Source organism: Oncorhynchus nerka, linkage group LG8 (assembly GCF_034236695.1).
Source record: "Oncorhynchus nerka isolate Pitt River linkage group LG8, Oner_Uvic_2.0, whole genome shotgun sequence".
In the NCBI taxonomy this organism is placed as follows: Eukaryota; Metazoa; Chordata; class Actinopteri; order Salmoniformes; family Salmonidae; genus Oncorhynchus; species Oncorhynchus nerka.
In genome coordinates this window covers 69,637,611-69,664,222 of record NC_088403.1, presented here as the reverse complement: position 1 = coordinate 69,664,222, position 26,612 = coordinate 69,637,611, and the positions used below count along the sequence as shown (strand labels likewise).

Here is a 26,612-nt window from a genome sequence, read left to right as displayed (position 1 = left end):
CCATAGGAAACTCCAACCATAGGAAACTCCAACCATAGGAAACTCTAACCCTAGGAAACTCTAACCCTAGGAAACTCTAACCCTAGGATACGCTAACCATAGGACACTCCAACCATAGGACACTCCAACCCTAGGAAACTCTAACCCTAGGAAACTCTAACCCTAGGAAACTCTAACCATAGGAAACTCTAACCATAGGAAACTCTAACCCTAGGAAACTCTAACCCTAGGATACGCTAACCATAGGATACTCCAACCATAGGAAACTCTAACCATAGGATACTCCAACCCTAGGAAACTCCAACCCTAGGAAACTCTAACCATAGGAAACTCTAACCCTAGGAAACTCTAACCCTAGGAAACTCTAACCCTAGGAAACTCTAACCCTAGGATACGCTAACCATAGGATACTCCAACCATAGGAAACTCTAACCCTAGGATACTCCAACCATAGGATACTCCAACCCTAGGAAACTCTAACCCTAGGAAACTCTAACCCTAGGATACGCTAACCATAGGATACTCCAACCATAGGAAACTCTAACCATAGGATACTCCAACCCTAGGAAACTCCAACCCTAGGAAACTCTAAGCATAGGAAACTAACCCTAGGAAACTCTAACCCTAGGAAACTCTAACCCTAGGAAACTCTAACCCTAGGATACGCTAACCATAGGATACTCCAACCATAGGAAACTCTAACCCTAGGATACTCCAACCATAGGATACTCCAACCCTAGGAAACTCCAACCCTAGGAAACTCTAACCATAGGAAACTCTAACCATAGGAAACTCTAACCCTAGGATACGCTAACCATAGGAAACTCCAACCCTAGGAAACTCTAACCATAGGAAACTCTAACCATAGGAAACTCTAACCCTAGGAAACTCTAACCCTAGGATACGCTAACCATAGGATACTCCAACCATAGGAAACTCTAACCATAGGATACTCCAACCCTAGGAAACTCCAACCCTAGGAAACTCTAAGCATAGGAAACTAACCCTAGGAAACTCTAACCCTAGGAAACTCTAACCCTAGGAAACTCTAACCCTAGGATACGCTAACCATAGGATACTCCAACCATAGGATACTCCAACCCTAGGAAACTCCAACCCTGGGAAACTCTAACCCTGGGATACGCTAACCATAGGATACTCCAACCATAGGATACTCCAACCCTAGGAAACTCCAACCCTAGGAAACTCTAACCATAGGAAACTCTAACCATAGGAAACTCTAACCCTAGGAAACTCTAACCCTAGGATACGCTAACCATAGGATACTCCAACCATAGGATACTCCAACCATAGGAAACTCTAACCCTAGGAAACTCTAACCCTAGGAAACTCTAACCCTAGGATACGCTAACCATAGGATACTCCAACCATAGGAAACTCTAACCCTAGGAAACTCTAACCATAGGATACTCCAACCCTAGGAAACTCCAACCCTAGGAAACTCTAACCATAGGAAACTAACCATAGGAAACTCTAACCATAGGAAACTCTAACCCTAGGAAACTCTAACCCTAGGATACGCGAACCATAGGATACTCTAACCCTAGGAAACTCTAACCATAGGAAACTCTAACCCTAGGAAACACTAACCCTAGGAAACTCTAACCCTAGGATACTCCAACCATAGGATACTCCAACCCTAGGAAACTCCAACCCTGGGAAACTCTAACCCTGGGATACGCTAACCATAGGATACTCCAACCATAGGATACTCCAACCCTAGGAAACTCCAACCCTAGGAAACTCTAACCATAGGAAACTCTAACCCTAGGAAACTCTAACCCTAGGAAACTCTAACCCTAGGATACGCTAACCATAGGAAACTCCAACCATAGGACACTCCAACCCTAGGAAACTCTAACCCTAGGAAACTCTAACCCTAGGAAACTCTAACCCTAGGAAACTCTAACCCTAGGAAACTCCAACCATAGGACACTCAACCATAGGAAACTCTAACCCTAGGAAACTCTAACCCTAGGATACTCTAACCCTAGGAAACTCTAACCATAGGAAAGCTCTAACCATAGGAAACTCTAACCATAGGAAACTCCAACCCTAGGAAACGCTAACCATAGGATACTCCAACCATAGGAAACTCTAACCATAGGATACTCCAACCCTAGGAAACTCTAACCCTAGGATACGCTAACCATAGGATACTCCAACCATAGGACACTCCAACCATCGGAAACTCTAACCATAGGAAACTGTAACCCTAGGAAACTCTAACCCTAGGAAACTCTAACCCTAGGAAACTCTAACCCTAGGAAACTCTAACCCTAGGATACGCTAACCATAGGATACTCCAACCATAGGATACTCCAACCCTAGGAAACTCCAACCCTGGGAAACTCTAACCCTGGGATACGCTAACCATAGGATACTCCAACCATAGGATACTCCAACCCTAGGAAACTCCAACCCTAGGAAACTCTAACCATAGGAAACTCTAACCTAGGAAACTCTAACCCTAGGATACGCTAACCATAGGAAACTCCAACCATAGGAAACTCCAACCATAGGAAACTCCAACCATAGGAAACTCTAACCCTAGGAAACTCTAACCCTAGGAAACTCTAACCCTAGGAAACTCTAACCCTAGGATACGCTAACCATAGGATACTCCAACCATAGGAAACTCTAACCCTAGGAAACTCTAACCATAGGATACTCCAACCCTAGGAAACTCCAACCCTAGGAAACTCTAACCATAGGAAACTAACCATAGGAAACTCTAACCCTAGGAAACTCTAACCCTAGGATACGCTAACCATAGGAAACTCCAACCATAGGAAACTCTAACCATAGGAAACTCTAACCATAGGAAACTCTAACCATAGGATACGCTAACCATAGGATACTCCAACCATAGGAAACTCCAACCATAGGAAACTCTAACCATAGGAAACTCTAACCATAGGAAACTCTAACCCTAGGAAACTCTAACCCTAGGAAACTCCAACCATAGGAAACTCCAACCATAGGAAACTCTAACCCTAGGAAACTCTAACCCTAGGAAACTCTAACCCTAGGAAACTCTAACCCCAGGACACTCTATGCCTAGGAAACTCTATGCCTAGGAAACTCTATGCATAGGAAACTCTAACCCTAGGAAACTCTAACCCTAAGAAACTCTAACCTAGTAAACTCTAACCCTAGGAAACTCTAGACCAGTAAACTCTAAGCTAAGGAAACAATTTACCACCCCCTCCCTCCTTATTCCTCCACCCCCTCCCTCCTTTCCTCTCTGCGGACGATTTTGTCAACAACTTTGAACAAAAGGTTGAGGACATCCGCTCCTCATTCACTCAGCCTATTGAGTCCACTGGTCTCACCCATCCTCATCAACTCATCCCTGACCACTGTCTTTGTCCCATCCTCATCAACTCATCCCTGACCACTGTCTTTGTCCCATCCTCATCAACTCATCCCTGACCACTGTCTTTGTCCCATCCTCATCCCTGACCACTGTCTTTGTCCCATCCTCATCAACTCATCCCTGACCACTGTCTTTGTCCCATCCTCATCCCTGACCACTGTCTTTGTCCCATCCTCATCAACTCATCCCTGACCACTGTCTTTGTCCCATCCTCATCAACTCATCCCTGACCACTGTCTTTGTCCCATCCTCATCAACTCATCTCTGACCACCGCATCCCCTCTGAGTTCAACATGGCCCGAGTCGCTCCCCTCCTCAAGAAACCAAAACTCGAGTCATCTGACGTCAAACTACAGACCTGTTTCCCGTCTTCATTTTCTTTCCAAAGCACTTGAGTGTGTTGTTTCTGATTAACAGTCTCATTATCTGTCTCAGAACCATCTTCTGGACCCTAACCAGTCGGGCTTCAAGACGGGTCACTCAACCCAGACTGCTCTCCTCTGTGTCACAGAGGCTCTCTGTACTGCCTAAGCTGACTCTCTCTCTGCTGTTCTCATCCTCCTCGATCTATCCACTGCCTTTGACACTGTGAACCATCAGATCCTCCTCTCCACCCTCTCAGGGCTGGGCATCATGAGCTCTGTCATATCCTCACATGGTCTCTCCTATCACTGCTATGCGGATGACACTCAACGACTTTTCGCCTTCCCCCCTTCTGATACAAAGGTGGCGACATACATCTCTGCGTGCCTGACAGATATCTCAGCTTGGATGTCGGCCCACCACCTCAAGCTCAACCTGGACAAGACAGAGCTGCTGTTCCTCCCAGGGACTGGAAGACCACTCTAGGACCTCTCCATCACGGTTGACAACTCCACGGTGTCCCCCTCCCAGAGTGCAAAGAACCTTGGCGTGACCCTGGACAACACCCTGTTGACTCGCTCCTGCAGGTTCATGCATGAAGAGGAACGTCCGTAGAGTACGACCCTTCCTCACACAAGAAGAGGAACATCTGTAGAGTACGACCCTACCTCACACAGGAAGAGGCGCAGGTCCTGATCCAGGCACTTGTCATCTCCCGTTTGGACTACTGCAACTCGCTGTTTGCTGGGCTCTCCCTTGTGCCGTCAAAACCCTGCATCTTATTCAGAACGCTGCAGTAAGACTGGTGTTCAACCTTCCCAAGTTCTCTCATGTCATCCAGCTCCTCCACAAACTCCACTGGCTTCCAGTCGAAGCTCACAACCACTACAAGACCATGGTGTTTATCTACGGAACAGCAAGAGGAACTGTCCCTCCCTACCTTCAGGCTATGGTCAATCCCTACACCCCAACCCATCCACTACAATACCACAGTGCTTACCTAAGGAACAGCAAGAGGAACTGTCTCTCCCTACCTTCAGGCTATGGTCAATCCCTACACCCCAACCCATCCACTACAATACCACAGTGCTTACCTAAGGAACAGCAAGAGGAACTGTCTCTCCCTACCTTCAGGTTATCTACAGAACAGCAAGAGGAACTGTCCCTCCCTACCTTCAGGCTATCTACAGAACACCAAGAGGAACTGTCCCTCCCTACCTCCAGGCTATCTACAGAACACCAAGAGGACCTGTCCCTCCCTACCTTCAGGCTATCTACAGAACACCAAGAGGACCTGTCCCTCCCTACCTTCAGGCTATCTACAGAACACCAAGAGGAACTGTCCCTCCCTACCTTCAGGCTATCTACAGAACACCAAGAGGACCTGTCCCTCCCTACCTTCAGGCTATGGTCAATCCCTACACCCCGACCCGAGCACTCCGTTCTTCCACCTCTGGTCTCTTGGCCCTCCCTCTCCTACGGGAGAGCAGCTCCCGCTCAGCCCAGTCCGAGCTCTTCTCTGTCCTGCCACCTCAACGGTTGAACCATTGTTCTTTAGTGATGTTATGAGTGTTTCTGTACCCTGGGATAACGGTTTCCCTGTATTTCCTGTCTACTTCCTGTTTAGATGCCCGTACCTGTGTCAGGGCCAACTGTCAGTACGGCTGTGAGGTTACCAAAGGGGTGGTGAGGTGCCAGTGTCCGTCTCCAGGGTTACGGCTGGGGCCAGACAGACGCACCTGTGTGGGTGAGTATTACGGTCTGGTCTGATTACACACAATAACACTATAATTTTGCTGTTGTTCTCCCAATTTGCTACAAATTCTGTAGCGCCGGTCTGTTCTGTAGCGCCGGTCTGTTCTGGAGCGCCGGTCTGTTCTGGAGCGCCGGTCTGTTCTGGAGCGCCGGTCTGTTCTGTAGCGCCGGTCTGTTCTGGAGCGCCGGTCTGTTCTGGAGCGCCGGTCTGTTCTGTAGCGCCGGTCTGTTCTGGAACGCCGGTCTGTTCTGGAGCGCCGGTCTGTTCTGTAGCGCCGGTCTGTTCTGTAGCGCCGGTCTGTTCTGTAGCGCCCGGTCTGTTCTGGAGCGCCGGTCTGTTCTGTAGCGCGTCTGTTCTGAGCGGTCTGTTCTGGAGCGCCGGTCTGTTCTGGAGCGCCGGTCTGTTCTGTAGCGCGCCGGTCTGTTCTGGAGCGCCGGTCTGTTCTGTTCTGGAGCGCCGGTCTGCGCCGGTCTGTTCTGTAGCGCGCCCGGTCTGTTCTGTCTGTTCTGGGCGCCGGTCTGTTCTAAGCGCCCGGTCTGTTCTGGAGCGCCGGTCTGTTCTGTAGCGCCGGTCTGTTCTGTAGCGCCGGTCTGTTCTGGAGCGCCGGTCTGTTCTGGAGCGCCGGTCTGTTCTGTAGCGCCGGTCTGTTCTGGAGCGCCGGTCTGTTCTGTAGCGCCGGTCTGTTCTGGAGCGCCGGTCTGTTCTGTAGCGCCGGTCTGTTCTGGTTCTGGAGCGCCGGTCTGTTCTGGAGCGCGGTCGGTCTGTTCTGGAGCTTGTCTGTTCTGAAAGACGGTCTGTTCTAGCAGCGCCCGGTCTGTTCACGGATAGCGCCGGTCTGTTCTGGAGATAAAGTCTGTTCTGTAGCGCCGGTCTGTTCTGAGCGCCGGTCTGTTCTGAGCGCCGGTGTGTGTGTGTCTGTGTCTGTTCTGTCTGTGTGTTCTGTGTGTGTGTGATGTGTGTGTGTGTGTGTGTGTGTGTGTGTGTGTGTGTGTGTGTGTGTGTGTGTGTGTGAGAGAGAGTGCGTGAGTGTGTAGTGAATGTTTGCACATGTGTGTAATATGGTGCTATATGAAATTTTTACATGTAGTCATTACTCTTCTATGTCTTCCTCTTCTGTGTCTTCCTCTTCTATGTCTTCCTCTTCTATGTCTTCCTCTTCTATGTCTTCCTCTTCTATGGCCTCCTCTTCTATGTCTTCCTCTTCTATGTCCTCCTCTTCTATGTCCTCCTCTTCTATGTCTTCCTCTTCTATGTCTTCCTCTTCTATGTCTTCCTCTTCTATGTCTCTTCCTCTTCTGTCTTCCTCTTCTATGTCTCTTCCTCTTCTATGTCTTCCTCTTCTATGTCTTCCTCTTCTATGTCTTCCTCTTCTATGTCTCTTCCTCTTCTATGTCTTCCTCTTCTATGTCTTCCTCTTCTATGTCTCTCCCTCTTCTATGTCCTCCTCTTCTATGTCTCTTCCTCTTCTATGTCTCTCCCTCTTCTATGTCTTTTCCTCTTCTATGTCTTCCTCTTCTATGTCTTCCTCTTCTGTCTTAGATGTTGATGAGTGTGTGGCGGGTCGAGGGGTGTGTCCTCGGAACAGGAAGTGTCAGAACACCTTCGGCAGCTATGTGTGTAAATGTTACCATGGTTACAAACTCACCTACATCAACGGCAGATACCACTGTATAGGTAAGATACACACACACACACACACACACACACACACACACACACACACACCCAACAACTCGAACCGTGTACACATCGACAGTGTGTGTGTGTGTGTGTGTGTGTGTGTGTGTGTGTGTGTGTATGTGTGTGTTTTCAGATAAGGATTCTCGTTCCTTCTGCTCCCTCAACCCTAACTCTCCCAAGTGCCTCTGTAGAGATGGGAAGGGAACGGACTGCTACCGTAAGAAAAACAAGAGTTCTCTCTCTTTCTTTGGTTTTCACCTTAAAACCTCTTAACTGTTTTGTGTCAATGGAATGTTCTTCTACAATAATTAAATGAGAGTTGAGTCTATAGAGAGAGTTAGTGACTGTCTCTGTGAATCCTATGAGAGTTGAGTCTATAGAGAGAGTTAGTGACTGTCTCTGTGAATCCTATGAGAGTTGAGTCTATAGAGAGAGTTAGTGACTGTCTCTGTGAATCCTATGAGAGTTGAGTCTATAGAGAGAGTTAGTGACTGTCTCTGTGAATCCTATGAGAGTTGAGTCTAAAGAGAGAGTTAGTGACTGTCTCTGTGAATCCTATGAGAGTTGAGTCTAAAGAGAGAGTTAGTGACTGTCTCTGTGAATCATACGAGAGTTGAGTCTATAGAGAGAGTTAGTGACTGTCTCTGTGAATCCTATGAGAGTTGAGTCTAAAGAGAGAGTTAGTGACTGTCTCTGTGAATCCTACGAGAGTTGAGTCTATAGAGAGAGTTAGTGACTGTCTCTCTGAATCCTATGAGAGTTGAGTCTATAGAGAGAGTTAGTAACTGTCTATGTTTCTCTCCAGCTGTTGCCAAGGTCACCATTGTTCCTCCTCAACCTAAAACCACACCCAGATCAACAATGAGACCTACACCTACAATGAGACCTACACCTAAACAAGCAACCAGACATACAACCAGACAGACAACTACAGTCAGACCTACTACTTCTGCTACGATAGTGACTACAAACACAGCAACCACTGCCATGGCAATAACTACCAGGGGACCTACCACCACGACAACCATCGTTACGACAACCACCGTCCCAACAACCGTTCCCATGACAACAACCTCTACTCAGCCATTGACAACCACTACAACCCCTACTCCAACTACCCTCTCCCCTACCACCCCCAGCCCTCCTCCCTCTACCCCCTCCCCTACCACCCCCAGCCCTCCTCCCTCTACCCCCTCCCCTACCACCCCCAGCCCTCCTCCCTCTACCCTCTCCCCTACCACCCCCAGCCCTCCTCCCTCGGCCCCCTCCCCTTCCACCCCCAGCCCTCCTCCCTCGGCCCCCTCCCCTACCACCCCCAGCCCTCCTCCCTCTACCCCCTCCCCTACCACCCCAGCCCTCCTCCCTCTACCCCCTCCCCTACCACCCCCAGCCCTCCTCCCTCGGCCCCCTCCCCTACCACCCCCAGCCCTCCTCCCTCTACCCCCTCCCTTCCACTCCCAGCCCTCCTCCCTCTACCCCCTCCCCTACCACCCCCAGCCCTCCTCCCTCTACCCCCTCCCCTACCACCCCCAGCCCTCCTCCCTCGCCCCCTCCCCTACCACCCCCAGCCCCCTCCCCTACCCCTCCCCTACCACCCCCAGCCCTCCTCCCTCGGCCCCCTCCCCTACCACCCCCAGCCCTCCTCCCACCACCCCCTGGACAACCACATTCAGAAGGTTGTTACCCAGAGACAAAGAGGAGATGTTCACAGTAAGAACACACACCATCACCATGGAAACGTTTCTATGCTGAATATAGAGCAGTCCCTTCAGGATTCGGAGATTCTGCGATCGCGAAATGTTTTGCAAAATCAACAATTTCACGCATATTATGCGAGGGCATGGACATTTGACCAATCACCGCAGTACAAAAAAAGACGGTTTGCATCTTCAACCAATCATCTTCAACCAATCATCTTCAACCAATCATCTTCAACCAAACACCTTCAACCAATCATCTTCAACCAATCACTGCACATTTACCGCATAATATGATTCAATCAAGCAACTCACTTTTTTCCTTGTCGGTGCGTTTTCGTGACAAATTGGACAAAATCATATTTCCATGCAAAATGTCATAATTACCGCAGTAAAATGAAGCATTTCTTCCCCCAATTATCCAAAAACAATCCCTGTGGAATTCTGGAGGGACGAATAGAGAGGAAATAGGCAGATTAAGTAATACTCATTAATACTCATTAATACCCAATAATACTCGGTAATACTCAGTAATGCTCAGTAATACTCTGTAATACTCATTAATACCCAGTAATACTCATTAACACCCAGCAGTACTCGGTAATACCCAATTGATACTCAGTAATACTCGGTAGTACCCGTTAATACTTGGCAATACTCAGTAATACTCATCAATACTCAGTAATACTCGGTAATATTCATTAATACTCAGTAATACCCAGTAATACTCATTAACACCCAGCAGTACTCAGCAATACCCATTGATACTCAGTAATACTCGGTAATACTCGGTAGTACCCATTAATACTCGGCAATACTCAATGATACCCGGCGGTGCCCGGTAATACTCATTAATACTCAGTGATACTCGGTAATACTCGGTGATACCCAGTAATACTCATTAATACTCTGTGGTTCTCAGTAATACTCATTAATCCTCAGTGGTACTCAGTAATACTCATTAATGCTCGGTGATACTCAGTAATACTCATTAATCCTCAGTGGTACTCAGTAATACTCATTAATCCTCTGTGGTACTCAGTAATACTCATTAATGCTCAGTGATATTCAGTAATACTCATTAATACTCAGTGATACTCAGTAATACTCATTAATACTCAGTGATACTCAGTAATACTCATTAATACTCAGTGGTACTCAGTAATACTCATTAATACTCAGTGATACTCAGTAGTACTCATTAATACTCAGTGATACTCAGTAATACTCATTAATACTCAGTGATACTCATTAATACTCGGTGATACTATGGCCAACAGTATAACGAACTGTTCTGTTCCAGTCCCCCGTCTTCCAGGAAGTGGAAACAGAGGGTTTGACTACGACATTGAGCTGGGAAACACTACAGAGGACAACAGAGATGATCCAGGTACATCACACACACGCTCCGCACAGACACCACACACACGCACGCGTACACAGTCCATCAGTGGATGGAGTGTGGCCCTGGCTATCGGTACATTTTAAGAATAAGAAAATGGTGCCGTCTGCATCGCTTAATACAGTGCCTTGCGAAAGTATTCGGCCCCCTTGAACTTTGCGACCTTTTGCCACATTTCAGGCTTCAAACATAAAGATATAAAACTGTATTTTTTTTGTGAAGAATCAACAACAAGTGGCACACAATCATAAAGTGGAACGACATTTATTGGATATTTCAAACTTTTTTAACAAATCAAAAACTGAAAGATTTGGCGTGCAAAAGATTTCCCAAGCTTTAAACATCCCAAACTTTTGACTGGTACTATATATACACACACTTGTTCCTTGTTCTTCATGATGCTCTCTGCGCTTTTAACGGACCTCTGAGACTATCACAGTGCAGGTGCATTTATACGGAGACTTGATTACACACAGGTGGATTGTATTTATCATCATTAGTCATTTAGGTCAACATTGGATCATTCAGAGATCCTCACTGAACTTCTGGAGAGAGTTTGCTGCACTGAAAGTAAAGGGGCTGAATAATTTTGCACGCCCAAAAAAAGCTTCACAGAGTTCAAGTAACAGACACATCTCAACATCAACTGTTCAGAGGAGACCGCGTGAATCAGGCTTCATGGTCGAATTGCTGCAAGAAGCCACTACTAAAGGACATCAGTAAGAAGAGACTTCCTTGGGCCAAGTAACACGAGCAATGGACATTAGACCGGTGGAAATCTGAGATGTGGAGTCCAAATTTGAGAGTTTTGGTTTTAACCACCGTGGCTTTGTGAGATGCAGAGTAGATGAACGGATGATCTCTGCATGTGTGGTTCCCACCGTGAAGCATGGAGGAGGAGGTGTGGGGGTGCTTTACTGGGGACACTGTCTGTGATTAATCTAGAATTCAAGGCACTTTTAACCAGCATAGCTACCACAGCATTCTGCAACGATACGCCATCCCATCTGGTTTGCGCTTAGTGGAACTATCATTTGTTTTTCAACAGGACAATGACCCAAAACACACCTCCAGGCTGTGAAAGGGCTATTTGACCAAGTAGGATATTGATGGAGTGCTGCATCAGATGACCTGGCCTCCACAATCACCAGACCTCAACCCAATTGAGATGGTTTGGGATGAGTTGGACCGCAGAGTGAAGGAAAAGCAGCCAACAAGTGCTCAGCATATGTGGGAACTCCTTCAAGACTATTGGAAAAGCATTCCAGGTGAAGCTGGTTGAGAGAATGCCAAGAGTGTTCAAAGCTGTCATCAAGGCAAAGTTGGCTACTTTGAAGAATCTACTTTGAAATATAAAATATATTTTGATTTGTTTAACACTTTTTTGGTTACTACATGAGTCCATATGTGTTATTTCATAGCTTTAAAAAATATATATACAGTGGGGCAAAAAAGTATTTAGTCAGCCACCAATTGTGCAAGTTCTCCCACTTAAAAAGATGAGAGAGGCCTGTAATTTTCATCATAGGTACACTTCAACTATGACAGACAAAAAAGTATTTAGTCAGCCACCAATTGTGCAAGTTCTCCCACTTAAAAAGATGAGAGCAGCCTGTAATTTTCAACTTCAACTATGACAGACAAAATGAGAAAACAAAATCCAGAAAATCACATTGTAGGATTTTTTATGAATTTATTTGCAAATTATGGTGGAAAATAAGTATTTGGTCACCTACAAACAAGCTAGATTTCTGGCTCTCACAGACCTGTAACTTGACTTGCCTAGTTAAGTAAAGGTAAAATAAAAAAAATAAAACATAGTCAATAATGCAGTAGAACAAAAGAAAACAAAAAGTCTATATACAGTGAGTGCAAATGAGGTAAGATAGGTAAGGCAATAAATAGGCCATGGTGGCGAAGTAATTACAATATAGCAATTAAACACTGGAATGGTAGATGTGCAGAAGATGAATGTGCAAGTAGAGATAATGGGGTGCAAAGGAGCAAGATAAATAAATATAGTATGGGGATGCGGTAGGTAGATAAATGGGCTGTTTACAGGTGCAGTGATCTGTGAGCTGCTCTGACAGCTGGTGCTTAAAGCTAGTGAGGGAGATGTGAGTCTCCAGCTTCAGAGATTTTTGCAGTTCATTCCAGTCATTGGCAGCAGAGAACTGGAAGGAAAGGCTGCCAAAGGAGGAATTAGCTTTGGGGTGAGTGAGATATACCTGCTGGAGCGCATGCTATGGGTGGGTGCTGCTATGGTGACCAGTGAGCTGAGATAAGGGGAGACTTTTCGTAGCAGGGTTTTGTAGATGACCTGGAGCCAGTGGGTTTGGCGACGAGTATGAAGCGAGGGCCAACCAATGAGAGCGTACAGGTCGCAGTGGTGGGTAGTGTATGAGGCTTTGGTGACAAAACGGATGGCACTGTGATAGACTACATCCAGTTTGCTGAGTAGAGTGTTGGAGGCAATTTTATAGATGACATCACCAAAGTCGAGGATCGGTAGGATGGTCCCACGACTTTGATTTCTTCCTTATTATTCTACAATGTAGAAAATAGTAGAAATAAAATGAGTAGATTTGTCCAAACTTTTGACTGGTACTATATATACACACTTGATGTTGAAGGATGGAAGTCTGGGAAAGACATGATTCATACTGTGTGTGTGTGTGTGTGTGTGTGTGTGTGTGTGTGTGTGTGTGTGTGTGTGTGTGTGTGTGTGTGTGTGTGTGTGTGTAGGGGCCGGTGCTCTGAGCTGTTCATTTGACCACGGTCTGTGTGGCTGGATCAGAAACCGAGATGGAGACCTGCACTGGGAGACAGCCAGCAGCCCTGCCGGTAACAACAACATTATTTATTTTGCCCTTCAATACATTATTGTCAGTTATAGCAACCTTCTTACCCCCACACTACATTCTCTCTCTCTCTCTTCTTTTCTCTCTCCTTCACTCCCTTTCTCTCTCTCCTTTTCCCTCTCATTCCTTCTCCCTCTCCTTTTCTCTCTCTCCTTTTCTCTCTCTCCTTTTCTCTCTCATTCCTTCCCTCCTCTTTCTCTCCTTCTCTCTCTCTCCTTTTCCCTCATTCCTTCTCTCTCTCCTTCACTCCTTCTCCCTCTCTCCTTTTCTCTCTGATTCCTTCTCTCTCTCTCTGTCTCCTTCACTCCTTCTCCCTCTCTCTTTTTCTCTCTCATTCCTTCCCTCCTCTTTCTCTCCTTCTCTCTCTCTCTCTCTCCTTTTCTCTCTGATTCCTTCTCTCCCTCTCTCCTTCTCTCCTCTCTCTCCAGGTGGGCGGTACATGTCTGTTCCAGAGGTAGGGGTGGGGAAAAGGAGCATTCAAGGCGCACGATTGGTCCTCCCCTTAGCCCCGCCCTGGAGCGAGGGTCACTTGTGCTTCTCCTTCCGTCATTGGCTATCGGGTCACCATGTGGGTGTGCTTCAGCTGTTCGTCAGGAGGAAGGGTTTGAGATATAGCCCCGCCCTCTGGAGCCGGACGGGAGGAGAAGGGTGGAGACATACACAGATCACACTGTGGAGAGCAGGCCTGGAGAGTGTGAGTAGCACACGCTGCACACAAGCACACACATGCTCAAACACACACACACAAACACTCTAACACTGTGTTGTGATAGGTCCTTCTGAAAGGAGAGAGGAGGCGTGACCACAAAGGACAGATGGGATTGGACGACGTTAGCCTGAGGAGAGGGGCCTGCGGAGAAGAGAGACTCTAACACACACACAGACTCTAACACTGTGTTGTGATAGGTCCTTCTGAAAGGAGAGAGGAGGCGTGACCACAAAGGACAGATGGGATTGGACGACGTTAGCCTGAGGAGAGGAGAGACATTTTGTAACGTCAAGGCCAGAGGAACTCTTAGATCAAATATATTGATAACTGACCAAATATATTGATTTTGTCCACTAGGTAATTATTGATAAAGCATGATAATGATTTGGCTGTATCAGCTGACTTTATTAGTAAAGACAAAGAGGTTGGTCAAAACGCATTTTGGATATCTTTGATGTATTATTCTATTAACAAATACAGTCTGGGTCTGAGGTACAGTATGTTACTACCACAGAGCCCATTCTGAGGTACGTTACTACCACAGAGCCCATTCTGAGGTACGTTACTACCACAGAGCCCATTCTGAGGTACGTTACTACCACAGAGCCCATTCTAAGGTACGTTACTACCACAGAGCCCATTCTGAGGTACGTTACTACCACAGAGCCCATTCTGAGGTACGTTACTACCACAGAGCCCATTCTGAGGTACGTTACTACCACAGAGCCCATTCTGAGGTACGTTACTACCACAGAGCCCATTCTGAGGTACGTTACTACCACAGAGCCCATTCTGAGGTACGTTAGTACCACAGAGCCCATTCTGAGGTACGTTAGTACCACAGAGCCCATTCTGAGGTACGTTAGTACCACAGAGCCCATTCTGAGGTACGTTAGTACCACAGAGCCCATTCTGAGGTATGTTAGTACCACAGAGCCCATTCTGAGGTACGTTAGTACCACAGAGCCCATTCTGAGGTACGTTACTACCACAGAGCCCATTCTGAGGTACGTTAGTACCACAGAGGCCATTTTAATTGATGACGGCCTCTCTTTTAAATTTCATGGGATTTTATTTTAGGAATAAGGCCTGTTTTTCTTTTGAAGCCAGAAGGAGGCTAGTATCAGCTACATTTATGCCTTTACTAGACTATGGGGATGTTTTATATATGAATGCTTCCGCTCAGTGTTTGAGATCAATTGACACCCTTTACCATGGTACTTTGAGATTTATTTTAAACTGCAAAAGCCTTACGCACCACTGCACTTTGTATAACAGGGTTGGCTGGCCTTCTCTTGTCACTCATAGGCTCAGGCACTGGTATACTTTTATTTACAAAGCCATTTTGGATTTACTACCTTTTTATTTGGGCATCTTTATTGTTCAGAAATGTGGTGGGTACTCTCTTCGTTCGCTGGACTTTATCCTGCTAACTGTTCCAAATGTCCAAACTGAATTTGGTAAAAGGGCTTTTATGTACTTCTGTGCCATCATCTTGGAACGCCTTACAAAATACTTTTAAACTGGAAGAACTTGTCCCGATTGGTGTTTTTAAATCACTGATGAATGATCTTGAGACCGATTCCCTGACCTGTCAATGTTTTTAATTTGCTGTTTTATACTCTTGTGAATTCTATGGTTTTAACCAGATTACTTGTAGTTTTTCATGTTGTTTGTCTGTATTTTTTGTAATGACTTGGGAGCTGCCTATCTTGGCCAGGACGCTCTAGAAAAAGAGATTTTAAATCTCAATGAGCCCTTCCTGGTCAAATAAAGGTTAAATAAATAAATCAAATTCTGAGGTATGTTAGTACCACAGAGCCCATTCTGAACCGTGTGTATCCAATACGAACAACTAACTATTAAATTATTAAAGATTCTCTGTGTGTGTAGTGAACCAGATTCTCTGTGTGTGTGTGTGTGTGTGTGTGTGTGTGTGTGTGTGTGAACAATGTTAAAGTGGAACTGAGAGTGTTTTAACTACTTTGCAGATATGAAACAATGATTGCAGGTCCTACTGCCTGTAAACACACAGTCCAGTTCATAGTGAATGATGACAGGCCCTACTGCCTGTAAACACACAGTCCAGTTCATAGTGAATGATGACAGGCCCTACTGCCTGTAAACACACAGTCCAGTTCATAGTGAATGATGACAGGCCCTACTGCCTGTAAACACACAGTCCAGTTCATAGTGCCTGTAAACACACAGTCCAGTTCATAGTGAATGATGACAGGCCCTACTGCCTGTAAACACACAGTCCAGTTCATAGTGAAATGATAACAGGCCCTACTGCCTGTAAACACACAGTCCAGTTCATAGTGAATGATGACAGGCCCTACTGCCTGTAAACACACAGTCCAGTTCATAGTGACTGACAGGCCCTACTGCCTGTAAACACACAGTCCAGTTCATAGTGAATGATGACAGGCCCTACTGCCTGTAAACACACAGTCCAGTTCATAGTGAATGATGACAGGCCCTACTTCCTGTAAACACACAGTCCAGTTCATAGTGAATGATGACAGACCCTACTGCCTGTAAACACACAGTCCAGTTCATAGTGAATGATGGCAGACCCTACTGCCTGTAAACACACAGTCCAGTTCATAGTGAATGATGACAGGCCCTACTGCCTGTAAACACACAGTCCAGTTCATAGTGAATGATGACAGACCCTACTGCCTGTAAACACACAGTCCAGTTCATAGTGAATGATGACAGGCCCTACTGCCTGTAAACACACAGTCCAGTTCATAGTGAATGATGACAGACCCTACTGCTTGTAAACACACAGTCCAGTTCATAGTGAATGATGACAGGCCCTACTGCCTGTAAACACACAGTCCAGTTCATAGTGAAATGATAACAGGCCCTTGTAAGTAGCTGAATTTGGCACTAGATTCTTTTACCAATAAAAGTCACTGTAAGGGTCTGAAAACATGCTAAATGTTGTACATTTATTTTTTTATTTTTTTTATTTAACTTATTTTACCAGGTATATTGAATAAGAACACGTTCTCATTTACAGCAACGACCTGGGGAATAGTTACAGGGGAGAGGAGGGGGGATGAATGAGCCAATTGTAAACTGGGGATGATTAGGTTTCCATGATGAGGGCCAGATTGGGAATTTAAGCAGCACTGCCCATGTGTCAAATGGCTTATTTCCATATCAATAGGATTATAGGATTATTGCCCGAGATGGCATAGCAGTTCAGACGTCTTTTGTCCTCGTCTTGTCGTGTCCTGTATATATATATATTTACAACTTTTTTTCACATACATTTTATTTTTATTTTCCATCAACTCATCTTCAATACACTCTCCTGCAACCTGCCTCACCAATTGATATGTATAAATACGTATTATTTACCTCAAATCTGCAATCCTCCAAGAAGCTAGCCAGAAGCTAGCCAGAAACTCCAAGAAGCTAGCCAGGAGCTAGCCAGAAGCTAATCAGAAGCTAGTTAGCTTCTTTACTGGCAACTCGTTAGTATTCAGCTAACCACGGTTTGTGGTCATCAGCTATCCTTTAACTCGAAAATCTATCGCCAGTTTTGTACGGCGCAGCGCGGCTCGGAACGGAACATACCGGACCGATTTTTCTCTCCATGTCCCTGGATTTCAACTGCTCTCTGGACATTCACTCCCGGATCTCACAGCTAGCTGGCTGCTATCCGTGTGTCTATCTGCTTTCGTCGATTCCGGAGCAAACATCAATTACTCCGGAGCTAGCCAGCTCCGTCAATCACTCCTGAGCTCCGTCAATCACTCCTGGGCTGCAGTCACCTATCCGGGCCCGTTTTACTGCCTACGCGGAGCCCCACCGGGCCTTCACAACTGGACTGCCGACGTTATCTACCCGAAGGAGATCCGGCTGGCTCCTCCGTCGCGACGTTACCTGAACGCCCATCTGCGGCCTGCTAACCGTTAGCTGTCTTACCGGCTGCTCTCAGAATAGACAATCGGACAATTTATTTATTTTTATTATTATTATGTTTCTTCTTGGGCCTCTATAACTATATATATTGTTTTTATTTTTTTGTTGTTGTGTGATTTGGATGAATCTACTGACGGAACGCAAGAGGTGGCTAACAACAGACCTCCATCCTATGCTAGCTTGCTACCGATGTCCTGGCTAGCTGTCTAAATCGCCGTGACCCCCAAACCAACCTCTCCACTCCCTGGACCCTTTTGATCACTCGACTAAGGATGCCTCTCCTTAATGTCAATATGTCTTGTCCATTGCTGTTCTGGTTAGTGTTTATTGGCTTATTTCACTGTAGAGCCTCTAGTCCTGCTCACTATACCTTATCCAACTTATTAGTTCCACCACCCACACATGCAATGACATCTCCTGGTTTCAATGATGTTTCTAGAGACAATATCTCTCTCTTCTTCACTCAATACCTAGGTTTACCTCCACTGTATTCACATCCTACCATACCTTTGTCTGTACATTATACCTTGATGCTATTTTATCGCCCCCAGAAACCTCCTTTTACCCTCTGTTCCAGACGTTCTAGACGACCAATTCTTATTGCTTTTAGCCGTACCCTTATTCTTCTCCTCCTATGTTCCTCTGGCGATGTAGAGGTGAATCCAGGCCCTGCAGTGCCTAGCTCCACTCCTATTCCCCAGGCGCTCTCTTTTGATGACTTCTGTAACCGTAATAGCCTTGGTTTCATGCATGTTAACATTAGAAGCCTCCTCCCTAAGTTTGTTCTTTTCACTGCTTTAGCACACTCTGCCAACCCGGATGTTCTAGCTGTGTCTGAACCCTGGCTTAGGAAGACCGCCAAAAATTCAGATATTTTAATACCAAACTACAACATTTTCAGACAAGATAGAACTGCCAAAGGGGGCGGTGTTGCAATCTACTGCAAAGATAGCCTGCAGAGTTCTGTCCTACTATCCAGGTCTGTACCCAAACAATTTGAACTTCTACTTTTAAAAATCCACCTCTCTAAAAACAAGTCTCTCACCGTTGCCGCCTGCTATAGACCACCCTCTGCCCCCAGCTGTGCTCTGGACACCATATGTGAACTGATTGCCCCCCATCTATCTTCAGAGCTCGTGCTGCTAGGCGACCTAAACTGGAACATGCTTAACACCCCAGCCATCCTACAATCTAAACTTGATGCCCTCAATCTCACACAAATTATCAATGAACCTACCAGGTACCCCCCCAAAGCCTTAAACACGGGCACCCTCATAGATATCATCCTAACCAACTTCCCCTCTAAATACACCTCTGCTGTCTTCAACCAAGATCTCAGCGATCACTGCCTCATTGCCTGCATCCGTAATGGGTCAGCGGTCAAACGACCTCCACTCATCACTGTAAAACGCTCCCTGAAACACTTCAGCGAGCAGGCCTTTCTAATCGACCTGGCCGGGGTGTCCTGGAAGGATATTGATCTCATCCCGTCAGTAGAGGATGCCTGGATATTTTTTTTAAATGCCTTCTTAACCATCTTAAATAAACATGCCCCATTCAAGAAAATTAGAACCAGGAACAGATATAGCCCTTGGTTCTCCCCAGACCTGACTGCCCTTAGCCAACACAGAAACATCCTATGGCGTTCTGCATTAGCATCGAACAGCCCCCGTGATATGCAGCTGTTCAGGGAAGCTAGAAACCGTTATACACAGGCAGTTAGAAAAGCCAAGGCTAGCTTTTTCAAGCAGAAATTTGCTTCCTGCAACACTAACTCTAAAAAGTTCTGGGACACTGTAAAGTCCATGAAGAATAAGAACACCTCCTCCCAGCTGCCCACTGCACTGAAGATAGGAAACACTGTCACCACTGATAAATCCACCATAATTGAGAATTTCAATAAGCATTTTTCTACGGCTGGCCATGCTTTCCACCTGGCAACTCCTACCCCGGTCAACAGCACTGCACCCCCAACAGCAACTCGCCCAAGCCTTCCCCATTTCTCCTTCTCCCAAATCCATTCAGCTGAAGTTCTGAAAGAGCTGAAAAATCTGGACCCCTACAAATCAGCCGGGCTAGACAATCTGGACCCTTTCTTTCTAAAATTATCTGCCGAAATTGTTGCCACCCCTATTACTAGCCTGTTCAACCTCTCTTTCGTGTCATCTGAGATTCCCAAAGATTGGAAAGCAGCTGCGGTCATCCCCCTCTTCAAAGGGGGGACACTCTTGACCCAAACTGCTACAGACCTATATCTATCCTACCATGCCTTTCTAAGGTCTTCGAAAGCCAAGTCAACAAACAGATTACCGACCATTTCGAATCTCACCATACCTTCTCTGCTATGCAATCTGGTTTCAGAGCTGGTCATGGGTGCACCTCAGCCACGCTCAAGGTCCTAAACGATATCTTAACCGCCATCGATAAGAAACATTACTGTGCAGCCGTATTCATTGATCTGGCCAAGGCTTTCGACTCTGTCAACCACCACATCCTCATCGGCAGACTCGACAGCCTTGGTTTCTCAAATGATTGCCTCGCCTGGTTCACCAACTACTTCTCTGATAGAGTTCAGTGTGTCAAATCGGAGGGTCTGCTGTCCGGACCTCTGGCAGTCTCTATGGGGGTGCCACAGGGTTCAATTCTTGGACCGACTCTCTTCTCTGTATACATCAATGAGGTCGCTCTTGCTGCTGGTGAGTCTCTGATCCACCTCTACGCAGACGACACCATTCTGTATACTTCCGGCCCTTCTTTGGACACTGTGTTAACAACCCTCCAGGCAAGCTTCAATGCCATACAACTCTCCTTCCGTGGCCTCCAATTGCTCTTAAATACAAGTAAAACTAAATGCATGCTCTTCAACCGATCGCTACCTGCACCTACCCGCCTGTCCAACATCACTACTCTGGACGGCTCTGACTTAGAATACGTGGACAACTACAAATACTTAGGTGTCTGGTTAGACTGTAAACTCTCCTTCCAGACCCATATCAAACATCTCCAATCCAAAGTTAAATCTAGAATTGGCTTCCTATTTCGCAACAAAGCATCCTTCACTCATGCTGACAAACATACCCTTGTAAAATTGACCATCCTACCAATCCTCGACTTTGGCGATGTCATTTACAAAATAGCCTCCAATACCCTACTCAACAAATTGGATGCAGTCTATCACAGTGCAATCCGTTTTGTCACCAAAGCCCCATATACTACCCACCATTGCGACCTGTACGCTCTCGTTGGCTGGCCCTCGCTTCATACTCGTCGCCAAACCCACTGGCTCCATGTCATCTACAAGACCCTGCTAGGTAAAGTCCCCCTTATCTCAGCTCGCTGGTCACCATAGCATCTCCCACCTGTAGCACACGCTCCAGCAGGTATATCTCTCTAGTCACCCCCAAAACCAATTCTTTCTTTGGCCGCCTCTCCTTCCAGTTCTCTGCTGCCAATGACTGGAACGAACTACAAAAATCTCTTAAATTGGAAACACTTATCTCCCTCACTAGCTTTAAGCACCAACTGTCAGAGCATCTTACAGATTACTGCACCTGTACATAGCCCACCTATAATTTAGCCCAAACAACTACCACTTTCCCAACTGTATTTAATTTATTTATTTATTTTGCTCCTTTGCACCCCATTATTTTTGTTTCTACTTTGCACATTCTTCCATTGCAAAACTACCATTCCAGTGTTTTACTTGCTATATTGTATTTACTTTGCCACCATGGCCTTTTTTGCCTTTACCTCCCTTCTCACCTAATTTGCTCACATTGTATATAGACTTGTTTTTTTTACTGTATTATTGACTGTATGTTTGTTTTACTCCATGTGTAACTCTGTGTCGTTGTATGTGTCGAACTGCTTTGCTTTATCTTGGCCAGGTCGCAATTGTGTCAGGATTTGGCCAGGGTTGTTCCGGTTTTTGGTCACTAGATGCCCCCATTGTGCCTTTTGACCTTTTTGTTTTCCCTTGATCCCCATTATTATTTGCACCTGTGCCTCGTTTCCCCTGATTGTATTTAAACCCTTTGTTTTCCTCAGTCCTTTGCTCTGTGTTTGTATGTTAGCACCCAGCCCTAGTATTCTGTTAACTCTTGTTGATCCCGGTGGACGCTCTTGTGGAATTCTGTTTTTTGTTCTTGTTTATTTATTTTTGAGTATCTTTTGAGGCTTTTTGTGCTATACCTACCACCTTGTGGATTTACCTTTTTTGTCTTGGAGGATTACCTTTGTTCTTGTGGAATTCCTTTTGAAGTTGTGGAGTTACATGTGTTCCTGAAGGACTTCACTTTTTACTACATTAAATACACCGTCTCAAGTACTGCTGTGTCTGCCTCATCTTCTGGGTTCTGCCGACTATTCGTGGCTCAGTTGGTTAAGTGACTGTTTCTCACTCCGGAGACCCGGGTTCGTAACCGGGTCCTGACAAATTGTAAATGAGAACTTGCTCTCAACTTGCTTACCTGGTTAAATAAAGGTGAAATAAAAAAATAAAAAAATATCGGCATGCTGTAGCTCTGATTGGCCAACAGGTCAGCGTAGACTCCAGTCCTGGACGAGACAGATGCTTTTATTAGGTTTTATTTACTGCAGTGTCTACTAATTGTCCAGTCGCACGGCCGCTTCCCCATTCTATATCGCAATAGAATTTTCACAAAATGCCTTAGAATACGCCATTCACAAACATTCTATGAATTTATGAAAATGTAAAAATGATCATATCGAAGCTGTCACATTTTTCCTGGGGTGTATATGAACAGATTTTTAATAATATTTAATGTTGCTAAAACACTGTCAGTTCCCCTTTAAGTCTTAAACAAACAAGGCAGGAGGTTCTAGATTGTAGTTCTGAAATGGAATGCTATCTACCATTCTGGAACATCCCTGTACCTTCCAGAATGGAATGCTATCTACTATTCTGGAACATCCCTGTACCTTCCAGAAGGGAATGCTATCTACCATTCTGGAACATCCCTGTACCTTCCAGAACGGAATGCTATCTACCATTCTGGAACATCCCTGTACCTTCCAGAATGGAATGCTATCTACCATTCTGGAACATCCCTGTACCTTCCAGAATGGAATGCTATCTACCATTCTGGAACATCCCTGTACCTTCCAGAATGGAATGCTATCTACCATTCTGGAACATCCCTGTACCTTCCAGAATGGAATGCTATCTACCATTCTGGAACATCCCTGTACCTTCCAGAATGGAATGCTATCTACCATTCTGGAACATCCCTGTACCTTCCAGAATGGAGTGCTATCTACCATTCTGGAACATCCCTACCATTCTGGAACATCCCTGTACCTTCCAGAATGGAATGCTATCTACCATTCTGGAACATCCCTGTACCTTCCAGAATGGAATGCTATCTACCATTCTGGAACATCCCTGTACCTTCCAGAATGGAATGCTATCTACCATTCTGGAACATCCCTGTACCTTCCAGAATGGAATGCTATCTACCATTCTGGAACATCCCTGTACCTTCCAGAATGGAATGCTATCTACCATTCTGGAACATCCCCGTACCTTCCAGAATGGAATGCTATCTACCATTCTGGAACATCCCTGTACCTTCCAGAATGGAATGCTTTTACACACTGACCTATAAAGAACTAACCTGTCTGTTAATGAGTCTAAATACCCACCCTGTGACGCCCTGCCACTCACAGCTATAGGATGAGCCCATCTTGACTGATACACACACACACAGTGATATTATTAACAGAAGACTGAGGCAGGGAGGGTTTCGTTCCAGCTTTGGACTAAAGTTAACAATCATTATATATTTTACACTTACATTATAGCCAGAATGAGGCCCATGTCACAGTTTAAACATGTTCACCGTGCCCTTTGAATTCAATTGAATTGAGAGAGAGACAGAGAGAGACAGAGACAGAGAGCGAGAGAGACAGAGAGAGAGAGACAGAGAGAGAGAGAGAGAGAGCGAGAGAGACAGAGAGAGAGAGACCGAGAGAGGGGGAGGATGTGGTATGCTATCTGTCTAGTGATTTAATGTTTCAACACCTGCTTTCTCCTGACGAGGTGGAATGACATCTGGGAAGAACACACACACACACACACACACACAGCAGAGTATCAATCATGACTTTCCCAGATGTTCTTCCTTCTTCAAATGTATGACTAGTTATTAAGCCCGGTTAGCTAAATAATGTCAGCCTGTTATTAGGATGCCTCTCTCCTGTTCCAGGAGATGTCAGCCTGGGCAGACCTGAAAGACTATGTCCACCCGCCTGCCTGCCCGTCCGTCCTAGCTGCTGGACTGTCAGAGTAACCCTGGCTGTTAACCCCATAATTACCCTACTGTGGAAATGAATGTGTGAGTGTATGAGGGGTGATATATGTCCCTTCCGTCTTCAAGAGAGCGAGAGTTGCACCCCTTCTGAAAAAACCTACACTCGATCCCTCCGATGTCAACAACTACAGACCAGTATCCCTTCTTTCTTTTCTCTCCAAAACTCTTGAACGTGCCGTCCTTGGCCAGCTCTCCCGCTATCTCTCTCAGAATGACCTTCTTGATCCAAATCAGTCAGGTTTCAAGACTAGTCATTCAACTGAGACTGCTCTTCTCTGTATCACGGAGGCGCTCCGCACTGCTAAAGCTAACTCTCTCTCCTCTGCTCTCATCCTTCTAGACCTATCGGCTGCCTTCGATACTGTGAACCATCAGATCCTCCTCTCCACCCTCTCCGAGTTGGGCATCTCCGGCGCGGCCCACGCTTGGATTGCGTCCTACCTGACAGGTCGCTCCTACCAGGTGGCGTGGCGAGAATCCGTCTCCACACCACGTGCTCTCACCACTGGTGTCCCCCAGGGCTCTGTTCTAGGCCCTCTCCTATTCTCGCTATACACCAAGTCACTTGGCTCTGTCATAACCTCACATGGTCTCTCCTATCATTGCTATGCAGACGACACACAATTAATCTTCTCCTTTCCCCCTTCTGATGACCAGGTGGCGAATCGCATCTCTGCATGTCTGGCAGACATATCCGTGTGGATGACGGATCACCACCTCAAGCTGAACCTCGGCAAGACGGAGCTGCTCTTCCTCCCGGGGAAGGACTGCCCGTTCCATGATCTCGCCATCACGGTTGACAACTCCATTGTGTCCTCCTCCCAGAGCGCTAAGAACCTTGGCGTGATCCTGGACAACACCCTGTCGTTCTCAACTAACATCAAGGCGGTGGCCCGTTCCTGTAGGTTCATGCTCTACAACATCCGCAGAGTACGACCCTGCCTCACACAGGAAGCGGCGCAGGTCCTAATCCAGGCACTTGTCATCTCCCGTCTGGATTACTGCAACTCGCTGTTGGCTGGGCTCCCTGCCTGTGCCATTAAACCCCTACAACTCATCCAGAACGCCGCAGCCCGTCTGGTGTTCAACCTTCCCAAGTTCTCTCACGTCACCCCGCTCCTCCGCTCCCTCCACTGGCTTCCAGTTGAAGCTCGCATCCGCTACAAGACCATGGTGCTTGCCTACGGAGCTGTGAGGGGAACGGCACCTCAGTACCTCCAGGCTCTGATCAGGCCCTACACCCAAACAAGGGCACTGCGTTCATCCACCTCTGGCCTGCTCGCCTCCCTACCACTGAGGAAGTACAGTTCCCGCTCAGCCCAGTCAAAACTGTTCGCTGCTCTGGCCCCCCAATGGTGGAACAAACTCCCTCACGACGCCAGGACAGCGGAGTCAATCACCACCTTCCGGAGACACCTGAAACCCCACCTCTTTAAGGAATACCTAGGATAGGATAAAGTAATCCCTCTCACCCCCCCTCCCCCTGAAAAGATTTAGATGCACTACTGTTCCACTGGAGGTCATAAGGTGAATGCACCAATTTGTAAGTCGCTCTGGATAAGAGCGTCTGCTAAATGACTTAAATGTAATGTAAATGTACATACATATATGTGGAGTCACAGTTTAATAAGGTCATACCCTTATAAAATGGATTAGATACTGTAGGTCCTCATCAATCTACACGCAATACCCCATAATGACATCACAATACCCCTTAATGACATCACAATACCCCCTAATGACATCACAATACCCCCTAATGACATCACAATACCACCTAATGACAAAGTGAAAACAGGTTTTTAGAAGAAAAAACCCCAGAAATACCTTATTTACATAAGTATTCAGACCCTTTGCTGTGAGACTCAAAATTGAGGCTGTAATCGCTGCCAAACGTGCTTCAACAGAGTACTGAGTAAAGGGTCTGAATACTTATGTAAATGTGATATTCCAGATTTTTTCTTTTGTACATACATTTCTAAAAACGGTTTTTGCTTTGTCATTGTAGGGTATTGTTGTAGATTGAGGAGGGATTTTATTTTATTCAATTGTAGAATAAGGCTGTAAATTTAAACAAAAATGTGGAAGCAGAAGCACAAACTGCAAACTTCTTTGGAAGTCTGGTCACTAGCCATACAGTACACCTCCTATACAGACTACAACAGTACACCTCCTATACAGACTACAACAGTACACCTCCTATACAGACTACAACAGTACACCTCCTATACAGACTACAGACTACAACAGTACACCTCCTATACAGACTACAACAGTAAACCTCCTATACAGACTACAACAGTACACCTCCTATACAGACTACAACAGTACACCTCCTATACAGACTACAGACTACAACAGTACACCTCCTATACAGACTACAACAGTACACCTCCTATACATACTACAGACTACAACAGTACACCTCCTATACAGACTACAACAGTACACCTCCTATACAGACTACAAC

General features: G+C 46.0%; 1 protein-coding gene across 1 annotated transcript in view; it reads left to right on the top strand.

Annotated features, from left to right (window-relative positions):
• The window catches only part of LOC115127085 (nephronectin-like), a 64,096-nt gene extending 48,348 nt beyond the window's left edge, over positions 1–15,748 (top strand). The window contains exons 5-13 of the mRNA XM_065021166.1: positions 5,391–5,510; positions 7,059–7,193; positions 7,333–7,416; positions 8,005–8,450; positions 8,801–8,909; positions 10,200–10,286; positions 13,044–13,142; positions 13,588–13,853; positions 13,933–15,748. Coding sequence (XP_064877238.1) covers positions 5,391–5,510; positions 7,059–7,193; positions 7,333–7,416; positions 8,005–8,450; positions 8,801–8,909; positions 10,200–10,286; positions 13,044–13,142; positions 13,588–13,853; positions 13,933–14,031 — 1,445 coding nt within the window. The 3' untranslated portion in view covers positions 14,032–15,748. The remainder of the gene's footprint in view (positions 1–5,390; positions 5,511–7,058; positions 7,194–7,332; positions 7,417–8,004; positions 8,451–8,800; positions 8,910–10,199; positions 10,287–13,043; positions 13,143–13,587; positions 13,854–13,932) is intronic.
• Positions 15,749–26,612: the final 10,864 nt, after the last annotated feature.